At 32.4% G+C, this 21,574-nt stretch overlaps 1 protein-coding gene across 1 annotated transcript in view; it reads right to left on the minus strand.

Moving 5' to 3' along the window:
- LOC145318535 (1-phosphatidylinositol 4,5-bisphosphate phosphodiesterase-like) overlaps positions 1–21,574 on the minus strand; it is a 75,602-nt gene that overhangs the window by 26,604 nt on the left and 27,424 nt on the right. The window contains exons 10-19 of the mRNA XM_080159851.1: positions 21,065–21,125; positions 19,494–19,557; positions 15,427–15,543; positions 14,247–14,309; positions 10,529–10,620; positions 8,708–8,823; positions 6,006–6,069; positions 4,948–5,058; positions 3,376–3,461; positions 2,621–2,710 (exon numbers count right to left, since the gene is read on the minus strand). Coding sequence (XP_080015977.1) covers positions 2,621–2,710; positions 3,376–3,461; positions 4,948–5,058; positions 6,006–6,069; positions 8,708–8,823; positions 10,529–10,620; positions 14,247–14,309; positions 15,427–15,543; positions 19,494–19,557; positions 21,065–21,125 — 864 coding nt within the window. The remainder of the gene's footprint in view (positions 1–2,620; positions 2,711–3,375; positions 3,462–4,947; positions 5,059–6,005; positions 6,070–8,707; positions 8,824–10,528; positions 10,621–14,246; positions 14,310–15,426; positions 15,544–19,493; positions 19,558–21,064; positions 21,126–21,574) is intronic.

Consider the following 21,574-nt stretch of genomic DNA (forward strand, 5'->3'; position numbering starts at 1 on the left):
GGTCAAATTTTCTTGATAAATCTGGTTTTCATTGCTTTTCAGCGAAAACTCTTAAATTGAATTAATTGCCCATTGTCCCCTCCCTTACTTCCTGTATTTTATTTTTTTAGTGTTTACAAATTGGACGCACACATTTTTCTTTTATAGAATTCATAGCTTTATTTTATACTAGCGGCTTCGCCCCTAGCCTCTAGGGGCTTTGCCCCATGAGGTTTAATTTTAAAGAAAATAAAATAAAATAAATTTTTTTGGGGGGGAAGTCGACTCCACTATTTTAATTTTAGTTTTAAAAGGACATTTTTGGGGGGGGGGAGGGGGTTTATTTTTAATTTTTTGGGGGGGTTAAGGGTGTCCCACTCCCCAAGAAAATAGTTATAAACCTTCTGGGACCTATGAGAAGCTACCCTGTGAAGGAGAACCCGATCGGTTCAGCGGTTAGCGAGATCCTTTGCTACAAACAAACAGACAGACAGACATCGTTCTACTTTGTATTATAGATAGGGTCAATCATTGACGGATAGTTTAATCGTAAAATATTAGCATTCGACTGAGCCTTTAGTGTGTTATTTTTGGACAATAATTTCCTTGTAATTGATTTTATAACTAACGCAAATGCCATAATGTCAAAAACGTATTTTTCTAACTTTAGTGACCTGACATCCTTGTTCAATATCAAATAGTTCATTGTGTTTTATACAATTCAATTTATTTGATAGTTCTCATTTCTATTATTATGTGTATAATAAGCGAGGCTATTTTTATTATTGTGAAAGTCCGACTGTGTGTTTGTCTGGCGTAAATTAGAATATTCAATTGTTAAAACAAAGCTGTTAGGTATTAAAGTGTTGTATGTTCTACTCATTTAATGTTCAGAATGATGAATCCTAGGGTAATAAGACATGATGTTTAATATCTTAAGTAAGGTTTGCAAGATATTGAACAGCGAATTTATGAAATAAATTTTCTCTTCCTTTTAGCTTTGCAAAATAAGTATAGCTTCTTTATAAATGTTAAATAGCAGCTGTGCCCCTTGTATCCAGGGGCTCTTTATTCGAAAGGATTGAAGGGCAGACAAATAGCCTAAAGCCATACCCAGCCTTCTTTATGAAAATAAAATAGCCTAAAACCATATCAGGATCAGGAAAAACATATCGATTAAGTAGTTAGCGAGATTCTTCGCTACAGACAAAAAAGCTTACTACTTAATATAATAGGATATATTTTTTTATTATTTACTTTTTTGGATAGTATGAATCTTGTTTGTTGTAAGTAAAGACACAACCCAATCTGTCCCGATTTTGTATCACTTTTGAAAAGTGCGATTCCTGTGACGTCATATAAAAAGGGAAGGGGGGAAGAAAATCTGTTCCCTTTTCTCCCATCTCTTTTGAAGAGATTTTCTTCCCCCCTTCCCTTTTTCTTTCCAGAAACGTATATGACGTAACTGGAATCGCACTTTTCAAAGTGATACAAAATCGGGACAGATTGGGTTGTGTCGTAAGTAAGGCTAAAATATTTATTATAAAATAGACTCTGACGGCAGTGATTATGTAATTACTTTGCATGCTAAGTTTAAAATCGTAAGGACAACTCAAACATGCCTAATATAACGAAAATACCTCGGTTTCGGACGGAAAGTCCGTAATAAATGTAAAAATGTTTCGCTGTTATTGAATATACCTTAAAAACTAAAGAAAATACTTTTGAATTTAATATTTGAAATACGGATTTAAAATAAAAAATATTTTATACCTTATAAAACATTTATCATAGAGAGAAAATCAAAGAAATAATTTATTTTCAATTTTTCCATTTTCCAAAATACATTTGTATAGCCATTTTGTAAGTTTTTACGCTGATCTATCTATCTATCTATCTATCTATCTATCTATCTATCTATCTATCTATCTATCTATCTATCTATCTATCTATCTATCTATCTATCTATCTATCTATCTATCTATCTATCTATCTATCTATCTATCTATCTATCTATCTATCTATCTATCTATCTATCTATCTATCTATCTATCTATCTATCTATCTTTCTACCTATCTATTTATCTATCTATCTATCTATCTATCTATCTATCTATCTATCTATCTATCTATCTATCTATCTATCTATCTATCTATCTATCTATCTATCTATCTATCTATCTATCTATCTATCTATCTATCTATCTATCTATCTATCTATCTATCTATCTATCTATCTATCTATCTATCTATCTATCTATCTATCTATCTATCTATCTATCTATCTATCTATCTATCTATCTATCTATCTATCTATCTATCTATCTATCTATCTATCTATCTATCTATCTATCTATCTATCTATCTATCTATCTATCTATCTATCTATCTATCTATCTATCTATCTATCTATCTATCTATCTATCTATCTATCTATCTATCTATCTATCTATCTATCTATCTATCTATCTATCTATCTATCGATCTATCGATCTATCGATCTATCTATCTATCGATCTATCTATCTATCTATCTATCTATCTATCTATCTATCTATCTATCTATCTATCTATCTATCTATCTATCTATCTATCTATCTATCTATCTATCTATCTATCTATCTATCTATCTATCTATCAACCTGAGGCATATAGTTGGAAGAATCCACCCTGGCTCCCTTTGGATAGATTCTAGATATTTGTCTCTTGTTGTAGTTCACAAACTCAATCGCCTGACAAAAATTTTAAAATCAAATGGTAGTTTGGAATCTCAGCTCAACGCTGTGTTCTAAATAAAGGCTAAATAAAATGGTTCCTTCTGCTAGTATGTCAAATGGGTGAAACTAATAGTTAGAGTAGAGGAAATGACTTTACATCAAAAACAGACTTAACTCATTACCACGTTTTAAAGTTGGTATGTTTTTCAACATATTTTTTAAAAAAATACACTAATCTAAGACATGAAGATATATTTCGATTTTAGCAATTATTTTCAATTCATTTTGTCTAAAAAAATATAGGTATGAGACATTAGATAACAGCAAATATGATCAAAGATATTAAACATACATTTATATAGAACAATGTCACAAATTATTTTGAATCATAGGTATTACCAGAAAATACAAATGACAACTGAAAAAGTTTGAAAAAAAAATAAAACATTAGTTTTTTAAAACAACGCACAGTTGGATTTCCAGACAAAAGTCGTGCAATCAAATGATTGTCTGTTGGGTGTTACTAAACCTTAGTTATCTTTTGTTGTTGGACTTGACGTTAAAGTGTCATGGACAAGAGCCGTGAAAACGTAGAATTAAAATCAAACAGAAAAAATATCAGCACACAAAGTAATCAAAAATACTGGTTAGAAAAATATGTGCATGAATAATATTTTAACCTGAGTTTTTAGATAGCCGAGAGCAGCTGTTTCAGCAAAGGAAGACATCAAATATGTTTCATTCTTCTCTGCTGCATTGTCAAAACCTTAAAACATAAATGTAGGTTAAAATATTTTACATTTAAATCTACCTTAGGGTTAGGTTAGCAGGTTTTAAAAGTTTAGAATTGACATGCAGGGTTACTTCAAGTCTAAATTACAGCTGTAGTCGGTTTGGTGACACTGCCCCCTATCGCCCCTTGAAGGAGCAATGTTATCGCCTCTTATCATGGCTATGTAACTTAAAATAGTGAAGGGGCGAGGAAGATGCGGTATTATTTCCTCTTAAAAGGGGCAATAACGGATCACTATATTGTACCTTCTCTTATGAAGAGGCGATATCATTGCCTGCTAAGAAGTGCCAATATAATCGCCTCTTAAAGGGGTGACTACATGGCCTTTTGTCATTAGGTGCGTTCCAAACCGACTATAGCCTAAATTATTATTGGAGAAGATCTCCATGTTGGAAAAAAGTGTGTAGAAAAAACAAAAGAACGTGTCCTAACCTTTGTGATTTTTTTAAAAAATAGCTAGTCTGTGTTTTTAGTTGGTAGTAGATGTAAAATGATCCATAGAATTTAGATATGCAATCGTTTTTTCTTGCAGACCTCTTTTTTTTAAGTAATTTAAGTTTTTAAAAAAATAATTTGGGTTTAAGGTACTAGAATGAAACAAAGAAAGAATAAAATTGGCATTATGAACAAAAATAGTAAGATCTTTAATTTGACACCTTACTTTTTGAATTCTGTAGAGTCATTTTTGAAAAAATTGATTTTTTTTAACCTCGAAGAATGAAAACTTTGAACTTAAATATATTCTATCAAGCATGAAAAATATGTGTTTATAAATACCTTTAGAATGAGAAAACTATTACGAATCCATTCTAAGCAAAATTGAAAAAAAGTTATAATTTGTTTTTGAAGTAAGTTTTTTTTTAAAACTAAAACGCAACAAAAAAAAGAAATTTGCCATTGTGACAAAAATAGTAGGATCTTTAATTTGTCACCTTAGTTTTTGAATTCTGTTGAAAAATTATTGAAAAACTCTAAATTGTTGAACCCCCTTGAATCAAAAGTTTGAACTTTGGGATCTCGTCACGAATGGGTAAAAAAAAACACAAAAGTTAGGACGGGTTCTTTGAAGACTACACGTAGAACAACAAGTGATTCTCAGGGATATGATAATGGACGAAAAAATTATGATCATCCCAATGATGATAAACTCAATTAGTGCCTTTTTAAATCATAAGTTTTGGCTGAAAAGTTTAAATACTTCTAGTTCAAACTGGCCAATAAAGATTTTTTAAAAAAGTACCCAAAGTCTTGGAGCAAACCTATTAGAAAAATATGTATAAAACTTTGGTAACAGTATAAATTACAGTCCAGTAACTCTAACCTCCCTGGGAATTCTATCGTAACATCTAAACTTTAATAAAACATGAAATGTTCGTTTGTCCTACAGTTTTAGAGCTTCGCTTTTATGGATGTTGTTATCCTAGTTGTTATTACATAGAAAGATAAAAAGTAAACCAACCTTGGAACTTGTTTGACTGAATATAGTTGATAAAACTTGAGAAGAGGGGGTGTAGGAGGGTGGTGCCCCCGCTGTGGGCTGGGGCCGCCCCCGCGGCTGCAGGATCACCTCCTATGTACAATCATTTTGTAATTTTTATTAGCATTCTTCGCCAAGCTTTTTTCAGAGCCTATGAAAATGACGTAATACTGGCATACCATTGGTCAATTGCAATGTATACTGGCCTGCTATTGGTAATTTACTCTGTGTATTAGCCTACCATTGGTTATTTGTATTGTGTGGCGTCATTTTTTATAGGCACTATAAAGAGTTTCATTCTTTGCTAAATGACTTTGAAAGTTCATCGCAGCAATAGAAGGTTAAACAATCATACTTTTAAGGAGTTATGCTACCGAATAAATAATACAAAAATAAATAATATTATCAAAGGAGGCAATTTTTGTTCTTTTGCGCTTTAAATAAGAAATTTATGCTTCAGATAGAGAAAAATTATCTTATTTTAAGAAAACTTTAAAAGAAAACTTTTAAAAAATTTGGCGATTTTAACAAGAACGAAATTCTGCTGTTCAACATCTCGCAAATCTAAAGAAAAATTACAAAGCCTTACTTAGCCTATAGAGGACGGAATACACCACGAGAACATATTTTAGTGTTTCTTTGAATCGAATCTTGCTTGATGATGTGCATGATTTAATTTTATTGTGAAACCCTATTCCGACAACCAAACCTTTGAAAACACGGAAGGCCTAATTGTATTCATGGTAATGAAATGCGCCTATTTTGGGCCAAGGCATTTTCCCTAACCAAACCATCTTTGTTGTACATCTGACATCCATAGAAGAAGTAGAAATCATTTTAACGTCTTTAGTTATTACACGGTGTTGGACCAAGATTCGAACCTATCACCTTCCCGACAGCGGGCGGATGCACAACGTGTTATGCCACATTCGCAGATACAGAGACAATTACTTACATTTTGATTTATAGTTGTTAGCGTGAATATATCTACACATAATTTGTTATTAGTTCCTGGTGCCTTATCCCTGAAATGATAATACCTGCTGCAGCATCGTCAGGTTTATTTTCTACAGCTGAACTCTCCCCTCCTTCATCTCCAGTTGCCTGCAAATGTTAATATTAATGGTTAATCTTTTCCAGTATTGCTTCGAATCCGACTAATATCCGCTGGATTAGATCCGGTTTTCAGCCATACTTAAAAATCATGTATAGTTTGTATTACAGACAATTTTTCACGAATATCAAAAAAATTGAACTCTGTATAAAAAAAGGGGGGGGGGGAATCTTCCCTAAATTGGAGAATTAAATTGGTTCAGTGGTTCAAGAACGTCAAAAGGGGCGGGGAAAGAGGGACTATCAACCAACCCACCTCCCCCCCCCCTCTTAAAAAAAATATGTGTCGTAGGCAACCTTAATATTTTTGAAAAACATATTATATTTTACCATCTAATCAAAATTTTACCAAACCCTCTTCCCCCCCTCACTAAAAAAAACTTGGAAACCCTTTAATAATAATTCTATATTCACAAGCATTTTAAGATAACATCTCGGCTCCGGAAAACAATCAGAAAAAAATCTTATCGTTTGATAGTACTTTTTTATTTATATATACTTCTTCCATGTAAATAATATAAAGATAAATAATAATGCAAAAAGATAAATATAATAAATCTTTGATATTGTGCATTCATGAATACATGTTAGGGAGGGAGGGGACATTGGACTGTAAATTTCACTGGTACTTAAAGTTTTCTAACCACTTTATCTTATCTTGGCATTAAAACTTTGGGTACTTGGGGTTGGTTTAAAACAAGAGCTGGATCTTTAAATCATTTTAGTGGTGAGCCAGATCGGGGTGAGCCGAATTTCAGCCAATCACAGCGCGGCATTTCATAAAATGCTGTGCTCTCATTGGTGGAAAGTTGGCTCACCCCGATCTGGCTCACCACTAAAATGATTTAAAGATCCAGCTAAGAAGTCTCCAAACCTTTCAAATAATAATTTAATTCACATAAGTTAATCATTATTGGGGATGTATGTCAATTAGGGGATTTTTTTCCCCGGCTTTTTTTTGTTGAAATTTTTGAACTTTTCTCAGGCTAGGAACGAGATATTATAAAAATTTCAAAAAATACTAATTCTACTCCTCAAGACCTATTCAGAGAGCACCATGAAGCCATAGTTCTGATGCAATGATTTTTTCAAAATTTCAAAGTGAAATTACTTGGTATAATTCTTGTATAAAATAATTAAAATTTTTACAAGTGTTTTTTCACCAAAAGGCATAATAATTGCAACTGCACTACTTGAATTTCAAAAAAAGCCGGGGGGAAAAATCCCCTAATGTCAATTTACCGACCATTTTCTTACCCCTTAAAATCCCTGTTAAAACAGTTGCAATAATATAAATTCAATTTCTCGTATTCATTCGAATCCGGCGGATAGGAACCGTTTCTCATTCATACGAAAAAACTATGTCTAGCATCGTATTATATCAAGTTTTCTACGAATATAGAAATGTACAATCATAAGATTAACACCAGTTTTTTAGCCCGTGCCTTCGGCATCTCGGGGCTAAAAAACTTGTTTTAATCATATAATTGTACATTCTATATCCGCGGAAAGCCGTTTATAATACGATGAAAGAAATAACTATACTTTATAACAAGGATAATTATACCCACAACTAACAATATTCTAAACAAGCAGCTATGCCCAAAGAGGCCTCAGGGGGGAATTAAGAAAAGGGAGAAAGTCAACACTCCACTTTAAGTTTTAAAAACCAGTAGAAAAAATATTTTATGGGGCGATTTACCATCTCCAAAATACTTATAAAACTTCCCTGCACCTATAAGAAGCTTCCATAACAAGGAGATCCATTTCTTTTGACTATTTTGCGAGATCTTTTGTTACAGACAGTAAGGAACAAAAACAGACAAATTATAACTTAGTGGGAGGGGGGGGGGCTTGACCTCCGTTTTCAATTTTCGTTTTAAAAAGAAAAAGCAAAAAAAGTTGTGGGGGGGAAGGGAGTATTTTTTCTATGGGCGATTTCTCGTGGGAATAAAAACCTTCCGAGGGCACATCAGAGACCACACTACAATGGAGAACCATACTGGTACAGAAAAACATCATGTTACCATCATATAAAGACAAGAACTATTTTATTTTATTAGTTGAAATCCAATGATTTTTCAAACGTTTAGGATGGATGAAAAATTATAAAATAAATTTAGTCATGTTTAATGACTAACAGCTACAAAGCTTTAAAACAATACGCTATTTAATCTCCATTTTGTCCAAATTATAGATAAGTTGCGCTATTTAACTAAAACAACTTTAAAACTTCTGACACAAAAACAATATCAAACTTCATATTTAAAACATTTTAGTAAAAATCTAAACTTTTGGAATATTTGAAATTTTTATGCATGAATCAATTTTACTAAGCTCAGGTCTGTAAAGTGAATATAGGGTGAAAACTTAACGATGACAACGCCAATAAGTAGCATAGCACAAAAAAAACATGGATAGACATACGGACAATTTGATTTATAGAGCAAATGTTAAATGGTGAAGAATAAAAACCACGAAACCTTTCATAAAAGTTATATTAATTTATTCATTTTCATTTTTGTAGCAAGACTGGAAGACCAGCGGACCAAGTAAATTCTAATTGAACATAGCTAACAGACAAACATTTCAAATTATAGAGTAGCTTTGTTATGAGAAATAATATTACCGTAAATTCACCCTTGAGGTAGAGTTCTAATTCAGTTTTTTCCACATCAAGCTTCAGCCTTTTATTTTTCAATAAAATCTTTCTTTTGAGGGCGCTGGGGGGTGGCATTTCAACCCCTAAAAAAGAATATCAGTTCAATTTATAAATATTTATATCATAGACGTCCGCGGGGAGGGGAATGGGTTTTAAATGAGTAATTAACCCCCTCAAAACTTTGAAAAATTAATTTACCCTCCTAATTATTACCCCCCTCAAACCTTTGATACTCCACATCCCCCCCCCCCTCTCAAAAAGCTTGGACGTTCTTGATCGACTTCTGGCATCTATTAACATCTTACTATGTCCGTCTGTCTCTCATTTTTCCTCCGATTCTTGGCAGTTTTTCATACTTAGTTTTATCTTTGCTTCTTATATATGGATTTAAGAATGAATAAATCAAATGAACTATTATATAAAATATCCTAGGATCATGTCAGAAACATGTTGGAAGTTATTTTTTCTGCCACTGGTGGTCAAACAGCTGTAATTACTGCCTTCGTTTGCATTCATTTTTAATTGCACAAAAAGGTCTACAAATAACCCAAGATAAACAGGCATAGAAAAATCATAATTTAAGTAAAAAGGGTTTTCTTAAGCTACTCCCTTTTGGTTTTTGCATCACCCCTGCCCTCTCCCCTTTTTTTATGTTTCATATTTTATTTTAAGAAACAAGAAAAAAGGGTTGGGGGAGTAATTAGTACTTGAAAGGCACTTCGTGGTAAAGCACCATACTTTAACGCCTAATTATGATTTATGATCATGTTTGCTGACCAAGAAATACTTTCCCTTTTTGTCTGACTTGATTCAGACATATTCATGAATTATTTTCTATACAAAATTATTAATTTCATTATTTAGAAACTAATTATCAAATTATTTTACCGCGTACTTTTTGTAAAGTTTGGATTCTTTTTAATTAAATTGGTTAGATAGGAATAGATACCAGAATAAAATTCTTTGCAGTTATATTGGAATGACAACATCCATGAAAGCGGAGGTCCGAAATCTTACGGTAGACAAAAGATCATTAAAACTTATGAACTTCAGAACTTCATAATGTAAAAAATGGATCAAAGGGCTTCCTGGTATGCTTTTTAAATAGTACCGAACTCTTACATTAATCTTCAAGCCAAAATTTTAAATCCAATTACAATAACATTTACAGGAAAATTTTGCTATGAAAAAAAATACATATTAGTTTTCGTTGTAGGTAATTAGGCACACCTATTTATTAGATAAGGTATTCCCCTTATAATCTTACTATTTATGTCACTAGCGGCTTCGCCCCTAGCCTCTAGGGGCTTTGCCCGAAGAAGTAATTTAATTAAAAAAATTTAAGTATTTCTGGTGCTGCCATTTATTTCAAAATAACTGCCTAAAAAACGGTAGGGTATTTTTTTTTTTTTTTTTTTGGGGGGGGGGTTGTGATTAATGATATTATGATTGTACATTTTGATATTCGCAGAAAGCTGGATATAAATCGATGATAGACATAGTTTTTTCGTATGGATGAGAACCGGTTCCTATCCACCGGATTCGAAGGAATACGAGAAAAAAATGACAGTACTCGTACTATTTGAAAAACCCTTTATCAAATAGTATAAACATTTTTTTAATAAAGACAATAACTAATCAAAAGAACCTATTGTCTAATTTATAACAGATGTATTATTATGTTGGTGAAATCCTTTGGTGCAGACAGACAGACAGAAATCCTATTACTTCATTAAAAACACTACCGGCTACGCCCCTAGAGGCCTCTAGGGGCATTTGAGGACATACCTTTCTTTCTTGGATAGTTAGGAAGAAAATCCTTAAGAAGCAGATCTCCAAATATTTCATCCATATATTTTGCCATCTTACACTGCTGTTCTCTAAATTATACAAAATATTACTTAACAAGAATGACAACATCCATAAGTAGCGAAGCTCAAAATTTATTGATAGACATCAGGAAAAAATAATCTTTTGAGTTTATTAAAGGGACATAAATGAAATAAATCACGAAACCTTTTAAAATGTATAATATCTTTTGAAGAATTAAGCTAAGAAGTAAATTCTAGGAATCGATCTTGCACCACAATCAATAGCAAGTCCTTAATAAACTTGGTGAAAATATGTTTAATGTTGAATTAATTAATCCCTAAAAATTACAGCTGTTTATCTTGAACAGGAGTCGAAAAAATCATGAAAACTTGAAAAACTAGGAATTAATCTAGCACCCCATCCAATTAACATATCTTATAAAAAAAAACTTTATAGAAATGTGTAGAATGTTGACTTAATTAATCCCTAAAAATTCCAGCCGTTTATCTTGAACAGGAGTTGAGATAACCATGAAAACTTTAAAAAAAATAGGAATTAATCGATCTAGCACCCCAATCAATGTACAAATCTTAATGAAACTTAGTAAAAATATGCAGGATACAAATTTACTTAATCCCTAAAAATTTCAGTCGTCTGTCTTGAAAATAAGTCGAGAAAATTACGAAAACAAAAAAATCTAGGAATCGATCTAGCACCCCAGTTAACAAACAGATGGACAAAACAATGTATAGATTAGATGCGCATATGTCATTGGAATCTTCACTAAAAATTTCAGCTGTCTATCTTTAATAGAAAATCACGAGAAAATCACGTTTCCCCCACTTTGTCTCAGACAGACGGACTGACGGACGGACAGACGGACAGACGGACAGACGGAAGGACGGACGGACATTTCGAATTATAGAGTAGCTTCGCTACTAAAAACAACAAAGAATTTAATCAATAGTTTTCTTTAAACCCTTTTAGATAACCTAACCCACCTATGTGTATGTACGTATAAAAAAACTAATTGTTTAGAATTAGAATTTAGTGGATTTAAAAATTAGTTTTAATCTCATAATTGTACATTCTATATCTGCGGAAAGCCGTTTATAATACGATGCGAGAAATAACTATTCTTTGCTGAAATATGGATGTCTAGTCCCACTTAAAAACTGTCCAAAGAATGTAAAATATTAAGAGTATTTATTCACAAAAGAAATTTTTTTAAAAATTCAATTAAATTATTTGAATTCAAAGAGTTCATACATATTGCACGTTTTGTACTATATTACATGGATAATTACACTTGGAATAACGAAAACTAAAAACCTTATTTATATTAAACATAATCTGGGGCTTTCTCTTAAAGTTCATGTCGAGCATTGACCCCCTCCACATATTTTTATTAGAGAGCCTCCTCCTCCCCCCTAGTTATGCCAAATCCTGCGGGAATTGATTTTAATCTGAGCTGGATCTTTCAATCATTTTAGTGGTGAGCCAGATCGGGAAAGTGTCAGACTGATTATGACGTAACAAAAAAAATTAGCCAATGAGAGGCCATTATTGACCAATGGTAAAATTTATAGTGGCCTCTCATTGGCTATTTTTTTTCTTTACGTCATAATCAGTCCGACACTTTTACTGTGTTCCCAGATCGGGGTGAGCCAACTTTCCGTCAATGAAAGCACAGCATTTTATGAAATGCCGCGCTATGATTGGCTGAAATTCGGCTCACCCCGATCTGGCTCACCACTAAAATGATTTAAAGATCCAGCTCTGCGGTGTCTAAAACCTGCAGTGCCTAACCTAAACAAAACTGACCTAAGGTGATGAATATACAAACCCTTCTTATTTTCAATTCATTTTTTAAAAATATTTGAGGGGGGGGGTCTCTTCTGTGCCCTACAATAATCAGGGTAAACGCCAATAATCTTAATAATAAGAAAGCAATATGTCATGATGTAGAAATATTAATTTCAGGTAACCACTGGTAACAATTTTAAAACTTCTTTCTGACAATACGTTGCCCATATTTATTTGGCATGGAAGCTTTGATACGAGATTGGAACCTATCACCGAATTGATTGCATTACCATCAGAGGCAAACAGAGGGGGGGGGGGTGTATTCAACCCCCCTAGGTGCCCTCCTAAACTAATCTAGACCCCTCCTTAAAAAAATATACACCTACCTGATACACCTCCTAATACTTAGATAAAGGGGATGTCAGGGTAGAAAAGCCACACACCCATTAAATTTAAGGGAGGATTAAAGTGGAGGGGGGGGGGCGCTAAGGGGGGGGGTTTGTATCCACCACCTAATAATAAAAATGCCCCCTTTTCGAGTCAACATTTTTGTGTGTGTTTCATGCATCCCCCTGTGCCAAAAATGATTACCATTATACAAAAATGACAGAAAAGAAGTTATATAACTCTATTTCAGACAATAAACTGAAAACATCTTAGCTTAGATAATAAGTGCAATTCTTTGATAAAATACCAATAACTCTTTCAATAATTAGTATAACTAGTTTTTTATAAATCTTTAATTAATACTTAATTAAATTCAAAATTCAATTACATTATGTCTAGGAACTAATTAAATTCAAAATTCAATTACATTATGAAACAAGAAAACCCAATATAAAACGGAAATTATCTTTTTAAAAAACAAGGTTTTTCTATAATTAGGGTATTTCCTGATAGTTTTTTTCGTTAATTTAGGCATCTTAGAAGTATAAATCGTAGCGACTCAATATTCGTTACCAATAAGTCCTAAAGTCCTAAAGTCCTAATTATCCTATTCATCTGACTTTTTGAATAAGATTCCTGGGACAACAAAGTACATTACCTATAATCATATCCTAAAATGTAACTATGCCCTTTAATAGTATCCTATATTCAAGCAATTTTTCAACAATTTATATGCAATTATGTTTAAACTTTTATTAATATTCTGCTTATTAAGTACTGACACTCTACAAGTGTTATTGTTTGTTTATCCTAAAATTTGATTTTAGAGTTTTTATTTTTTTATTATTTAGTTAAACTATTATTTAAATTTTTCGAGAAAATTATCAAATTTTACAAGGATAATTTTGTTTACAAGAATCAAAGTAAAACACACTAAAATATTAACAGACTAATAAAAGTACTTATAAGTACAGACAACTACCTGCCCCAAGCAGCATGGACCTATTGTGAGCAGACGAAAAAAAATTCAATTAGAACTATAGATAGACGTGCGATTTACCTTAACTATAGAGTATCATCTATAATACAAAGTAGAATGATGTCTGTCCGTCTGTCCATCCGTCCGTCCCTTAAGATCTCGGTAACTACTGAACCGATCGGATTCTACTCTTCAGGGAATATACCTACTGGTCCTGTGGTGGTTTTAGGCTATTTTCTTGGGGGCGTGGGACACCCCCAACTCCCCAAAAATAATAAATCCTCCCCCATTTTTTTTATCTATTTAGTTACCTAGGTACCTATTTTTTATGGGGAACAATGTTTTCACAGGAATTCTTCACATAAAACTACTGGCAGCACCAGTAGTACATAATTTTTTTTTTTAATTTTTAAAAATTACCTCTTGGGGCTAAGCCCCTAGAGGCTAGACACGAAGCCGCTAGTATTATATAAAGTAGTAAGGTTATTTTGTCTGAAGCTTAAGATTCAAGAATGTTTCTACCTGTTACAATGATTTTCAATTGATAGAATGACAGGGTAGTCAGTTGTCACAAAAGCACAATCCCTAAATATGAATTGATAGAATGACAGGGTAGTCAGTTGTTACAAAAGCACAATTCTAAATATAAATTGATAGAATGACAGGGTAGTCAGTTGTCACAAAAGCACAATCCATAAATATAAATTGATAGAATGACAGGGTAGTCAGTTACAAAAGCACAATCCCTAAATATAAATTGATAGAATGACAGGGTAGTCAGTTACAAAAGCACAATCCCTAAATTATGATCAAATCTAGAATTCGAGAGAAGCGAATGGATCTTAAGAGATAAGACAATACACGATAATCTAAAGTACAACTCTAATTACCATAAAATTATAGTTTCTGTAGATTAGAATCATTGGTGGATAAGTTCAGACACTGCTAGACCGTCTAATTTAATCAAAACAGTTTAAGCCAACGAATAAAATAATGCTAAAACTTTTGAAGCACAGGAAAGTGTCATGTGTATAGTGTGATGTCATAAAATTACGTCTAAAAAAGGAATGAGAGGAACATGGGAAAGGAAACCCCTAAAAAGAGATAGATAACAGAGTACCTTATGACGTCACAAATGACACTTTCCAGTGCTTCAACGATTTTATTTAAAAATCATTATCAAACACTTTACTAATATCAAGGTGACTCTAAATGGTACATAATTAATATAATTATATTAATTTGAATAATAATTATGTAAATAAATAAATCTCAAGAAACATACATAAGTGTATCTGTATATAGATATATTGTTTGAATGGATATTAGTAGTTAGAAGATAGATAGATAGATAGATAGATAGATAGATAGATAGATAGATAGATAGATAGATAGATAGATAGATAGATAGATAGATAGATAGATAGATAGATAGATAGATAGATAGATAGATAGATAGATAGATAGATAGATAGATAGATAGATAGATAGATAGATAGATAGATAGATAGATAGATAGATAGATTCTTTAGCCCCGAGGCACCGGCTAAAAAAACTGGTTTTAATCTTATGATTGTACATTTTTATACATATTCGTAGAAAGCTGGATATAATACGATGCTAGACATAGTTTTTTCTTATGGATGAGAACCGGTTCCTATCCACCGGATTCGAATGAATACGAGAAAATTATATATCTCACCTTATTGCATAGATACAATCTTTAAACATAACATCAGTGCACATAGCTTTTCCATGAGTTATTATTGGCTCAAAATTATACTTCTCATCACCATTCCAACAATCCAGTTCTACGCATCTGTAAAAGTAATAACTATATAGTAGTTGTGCTACTTAAACAGGGATAAGACAATGGCCGATAAATTGGTGTACATACCTAATGGTGATACACAAAATTACCCCTTTTGTAGATTTAAATAAGTGGTTCAAACGTTTGTACATTCAACTTATTGAACCAACCAATCAAAATTCACTTAAGTCCCCAAAGTTGTTAAGCCAACTAATATGAAAACGTTATTATAAAACTTTGGGGACTATTGTAATAAACAGCCCATGTCCCCTCTCTCTCGCTGACTACTTAAACAGTAAAAAGTCACTCATACAGTCGAGGAGTTTGAGTAATAATGTTAAGTTCAAGAAAATATTTAATAGAAATTTTAAAACTGGTTAAATTCAATTTAAACAATAACTTAAGAGACAGACAGACAAAGTAAGTTGTAGCACAGATGTTCATTGATCGTTGGTTGAAGTCTTTATACGTAAAGGGTGTTAAAAATCCAATAGCTTCCCTTTTTCAATATAAACCCTACAGTTTTGGTTAAAAACTAACAAAAAATGACTCAAACTGACCAATACTGTAGGTTTTATATTGAAAACCCTTTATTTCATTCTAAACTATTTAACAATAATAATAGGGTTATCTATTAAGCTATATAAGTTGGAAAGAATTTTAATTTGTATAATAGATTTGAAATCTGCTTAAAAAATTAAGGATTTTATCTAAAAGCGCAAATATAATTTAAGTTAATTAATTTTGACATCTGTGATTGGTGGATTGAAAACAATCTGCGCTCTGATTGGAGAAGCTTAACATCATTCAACCAATTAGAGCTCAGGTAGTTTTCAATCAACCTATCACAGATGTCAAAATTAATTAACTTAAATTGTATTTGCGCTTTAAAATAAAGAACTATGTAAAAAAACGAATTTTATAAAAAAAATCCTTAAAATATTATGCAGAATTCAAATCTATTATACACATTAAAATTCTTTCCAACTTATAAAGCTTATTATCATCTATCTATTGTTTCTGATGAGATTAATCTTGTTGGATTATAAATATTACTAGCGGCTACGCCCCTAGAGGCCTCTAGGGGCACTTGAGGAGGAGAGAGTCGAATTTAATAATTTAGATTTTAAAAGAAAAATTAAAAAAAAAATTTTTTTGGAGGGGGTGCCCGGTGCCCTCCCTCCATTTTTTATTTTAGTTTTTAAAAAAAAATTTTGGGGGGGGGGGGTTGGGGGTGTTAGCTTTTTCGTTAATTTAGGCACGTTAGAATTGTCCTATCGATTTCAAATTTTGCATGGTGATTCCTTTAGTAGTTAGGTACGACTTAGAAAGCGTAGCAACTCTTAAATCATCACCAAAATGTCCGTACGTCCATTTTAAACATGTTGATTTTTTTACTTTTTTAACAACTCATTTTTATGTGATCTAATCATCCGATTGATCTGATTTTTGGTATATTGATTCCTGAGACAACAAAGTAATCAGCAAAGCAACTCTATAATCAAGTTCTAAAAATGTTCGTATGTCCATAAACATTATCCTGAATCAAGCAGTTTTTCAACAAATTTACTTACATTTTTGCTTTGACTCTTATACATTTATATCATGATTATTCAGTTCTGACACTGTACAAGTGTTAATGTCCGTTTGTCCTACCGTTTCAGTGCTTCGCTTTTATGGATGTTGTCATCCTTGTTTTAAATATAAACGTTTACAGCAACGTTTATAAGATTGTACATAATCATCATGATTGCACGACCTTTATATTAGAAATCCAAACTGTGGTAAAAAGTCGCGCCTGTTTTAGGCCAAGGCATTCCCCCTACTCTGAGCCAAAGTCGAATGTGATTATATTTCTAATTTAACAAAAATAACGATAATAGCTATCCGTTACGGGGACGGACGGAACGACCAAATTGAAGAAAAGCTGAGCTGGATCTTTAAATGTGTAGCCGTTGCCGTATCCGTAGCCGTGGCCGTAGTCGCAGCCGAAGTCGTAGCCGTCGACATTCCCAATGCTGCCAATAAAACATGGATTTTTAAATGTTTGTCGTTTTTACGTATTATTATTATTATTTTTTACTGGAAATTCAAAAAGTGGTTGTGATTTAATTGATTTAAAGATCGGTATTAGGTTAGTGGCTGTACCTCTGGCCACGGCTACGGTAACGGCTACACATTTAAAGATCCAGCTCTGTGCTTTTAAACACATGAGAAATGTCACGTGTAAAGGTAAGAGATTGTTAGTCACAGAAAAAAATATAATCTATTTCTATGAATATAAAAAAACATTTCTTTAAATTTTTATAAATTTTCTATTTATGTATATAATATATCCTTTATGTCTTACTAGCGGCTACGTCCCTAGAGGCATCTAGTGGCATTTAAATGTTTTTTTTTTCATTTTAAATATCTAATTTGAGAAATAATTTATCTATGGTCAATCAGAACGCTACGTAGAGACATTCATACGCTAGCGACACTATGCGGCAGGAATATATCATTTTTTTCGATTTTATTGTGATTTCTCTTGGGAGGGTGGTGGTACCCTCCCCCAAAATAGTAATAAACCTTCCCAAAACCTATCCTGTGAGAATATACCCTGTTAAGGAGAACCCGATCGGTTCAGCGGTTAGCGAGATCCTTCGGTACAGACACACAGATACACAAACAAACATCCTGTTACTTTAGTATAAGGATTTATAAAATACATATCAAATAACAGACTCTTTGAATGCACAATCTTTTTTAAAATCTTTATCGATTTCAAATTTTGCATGGTGATTCCTTTAGTAGTTAGGTATGATTTAGAAAGCGTAGCAACTCTATAATCATTACCAAAATGTCCGTACGTCCATTTTAAACATGTTGACTTTTTTACTTTTTTAAATAGCTTTTTTCGTTAATTTAGGCATGTTAGAATTGTCCTATCGATTTAAAATTTTGCATGGTGATTCCTGTAATATTTAGGTACGAGTTAGAAAGCGTAGCAACTCTATAATCATTACCAGAATGTCCGTACGTCCATTTTAAACATGTTGATTTATTTTACATTTTTAACAACAAATTTGTATGTGACCTAATTATCCGATTGGTCTGATTTTTGGTATACTGATTCCTGGGACAACAAGGTACAATATTATAAGCGAAGCAACTCTATAATGAGGCCCTAAAAATGTAAGTATGTCCATAATCATTATTCTGTATCAAGCAGTTTTTTTAACAAATTTACTTACAATTTTGCTTTGACTCTTATACATTCGCATTCTGATTATTCAGTTCTGACATTATACAAGTGTTAATGTCCGTTTGTCCTACTGTTTCAGAGCTTCGCTTTTTAAATGTTGTCATCCTTGTTTGTTGATAATTCTTAATTTGCTTGTTATTCTATAGTACAAATTGAAACGATATCTGTCTGACGTTAAAAATGACACATCACAAACTTTCCCGATTTTGTATTACTTTTGAGGAACATGATTCCAGTTATGTCATATTTTTCTTTCCCGAAAAAGGGAAGGGGGAAAGAAAAAAGGAAAGGGGGGAAGAAAAAAGAAATGGGAGAAAAGGGGGTTTTCCCCATCTCTTTTGAAAAGATTTTCTCCCCCTTCCCTTTTTCGGGAAAGAAAAATATGACGTAACTGGAATCATGTTCCTCAAAAGTAATACAAAATCGGGAAAGTTTGTAATGTGTCGTTAAAAATGGTACCTACAGCTGCGATATCAGGCTTGTGACTTTAATGGTAATAGTTGAAGGAATCCCATGGTACTTAAACAGGCACAACTAATGCACAATTAACTTCAAGACAAAGATCTTGCAATTAAAGAATTGTATGTTACCTTCCATAATACTCTAGGTGTTTGGATAAAAAAGAAAACATCTCCTTTGTTATTCATTGTTGAAGGACCTGCCCTTACAGTGTGATGGGGAGCAGCCTCGCCCCTATATGGATAATTTTTACCTGCAACCAGCAAGCAAAGTTTGCCTATACATTTCAACAGAAGATTTGCCACCAAATTGTTTCCCTTAAAAAAAAGAATGTTAAAAAAAAACCTAAAAAAATACAAAATAAAAAAGATCTAACAAATGTGTTTTAAATCCACTCAAAAACTGACCCAAAAATTAACAGCTGTTTTTAGTAAGTGACTTATTCAAGCCTATGTTAAAACGGTTGCTTATTTGATTGATTACTCATAATTTCTTAGGGTTTGGGCGAACACAGTAATAGTGTCTGACTGATTATGACGTAACAAAAAAAATAGCCAATTAGAGGCCACTATAAATTTTACCATTGGTCAATAACGGCCTCTCATTGGCTAATTTTTTTTGTTACGTCATAATCAGTCAGACACTATTACTGTGTTCGTTTGGGCCTAAGTAGTCATGGAGTAAGCTGAGACACTTTTGTCTAGCCACTAGGGCTATCAAACTCCACGTTCATGCACATTATGACTTGACCCGCTGTCTCAATAAAACGGTTGCAAAGACAGTTGGTCAGACTAACAGATAAATTGGCCGACTTAAGTTAATAAGTTTTAGAGAAACTTCACTAATAAAAATACCCAAAAATTTAGTTTGAAGTGCTGATTATTCTGAATATTCTCACCCACACCAAAAACTTCATTATAATAATAAAATTTACGTTAGTTTCAACCCCTAAGACAAGAAAATATATCCTGTAAATAAAGCACTGGAAAGATCATGTAATTGTGTGACATTACAAAAAATACGTCTATTATGTATTTCTTTTTAAAAGCTTTTCTATAATTAGGGTCGGTCCGTCCGTCCGTCCGTAACGGATAGCTTTTTTCGTTAATTTAGACATGTTAGAATTGTCCTATCGATTTTAAATTTTGCATGGTGATTCCTTTAGTAGTTAGGTACGATTTAGAAAGCGTAGCAACTCTATAATCACTACCAAAATGTCCGTGCGTCCTTTTTGAACATGTTGATTTTTTTACTTTTTAAAATAGCTTTATTCGTTAATTTAGGCATGTTAGAATTGTCCTATCGATTTCAAATTTTGCATGGTGATTCCTGTAACAGTTAGGTACGAGTTAGAAAGCGTAGCAACTCTATAATCATTACCAGAATGTCCGTACGTCTATTTTAAACATGTTGATTTTTTTTACATTTTAACAACAAATTTGTATGTGACCTAATTATCCGATTCGTCTGATTTGGTATACTGATTCCTGGGACAACAAAGTACAACATTATAAGCGAAGCAACTCTATAATCAAGTCCTAAAATGTAAGTATTTCCATAATCATTATCCTGTATCAAGCAGTTTTTCAACAAATTTACTTACAATTTTGCTTTGACTCTTATACATTCGCATTCTGATTATTCAGTTCTGACATTATACAAGTGTTAATGTCTGTTTGTCCTACCCATTCAGAGCTTCGCTTTTATGGATGTTGTCATCTTTGTTTTATAGGGGTTTCCTGCCCACCTTTTCTCTAATCCCACCTTTTTAGATGTATTTTTATGACGTCCAGCGCTTCCCTGTAAATATGCTACAAATTTTACCTGATAGATATGTGTTATGTGAAGAATTAATGTAGTATTTACACAAGGGCTGGTCCATATCCTACAAAAAATCTGAGGTAATTTTTTTCAATAATTCCTTTTTATATTTAAGCTATTTTTTGTCAACATAATTCTATATAGTATATTTATTACAATCCAATTCTATAGGTGATAGAAATTATAGTTTACCTTGTAGCATTATTTATTTATATTTTGTTTTAAGTATGGGGTATAAATAAAGTATTTTCATCCCATTATTATAAAGTTGATATTGTATATTGTAAGTCATCTATGGATAAAATAATAAACTATAAAGATTTAATTTGTTTGTATAGCTACCTAGCGGGAGTTTTTGAATCATTAGTAAATATCAAGACGGACCAGCAGAACAGTATTTATATTATAATATGTCTGATTATATTTATTGTATGCCATCTGTGTTTGAAATGATAAACTATAAAGTTTATCTGTTGATTATGACTTCATATGTGTTTTTATAGCCACCTAGCG

Source organism: Acartia tonsa, chromosome 5 (assembly GCF_053477335.1).
Source record: "Acartia tonsa isolate MP-2025a chromosome 5, ASM5347733v1, whole genome shotgun sequence".
NCBI classification, from domain to species: Eukaryota; Metazoa; Arthropoda; class Copepoda; order Calanoida; family Acartiidae; genus Acartia; species Acartia tonsa.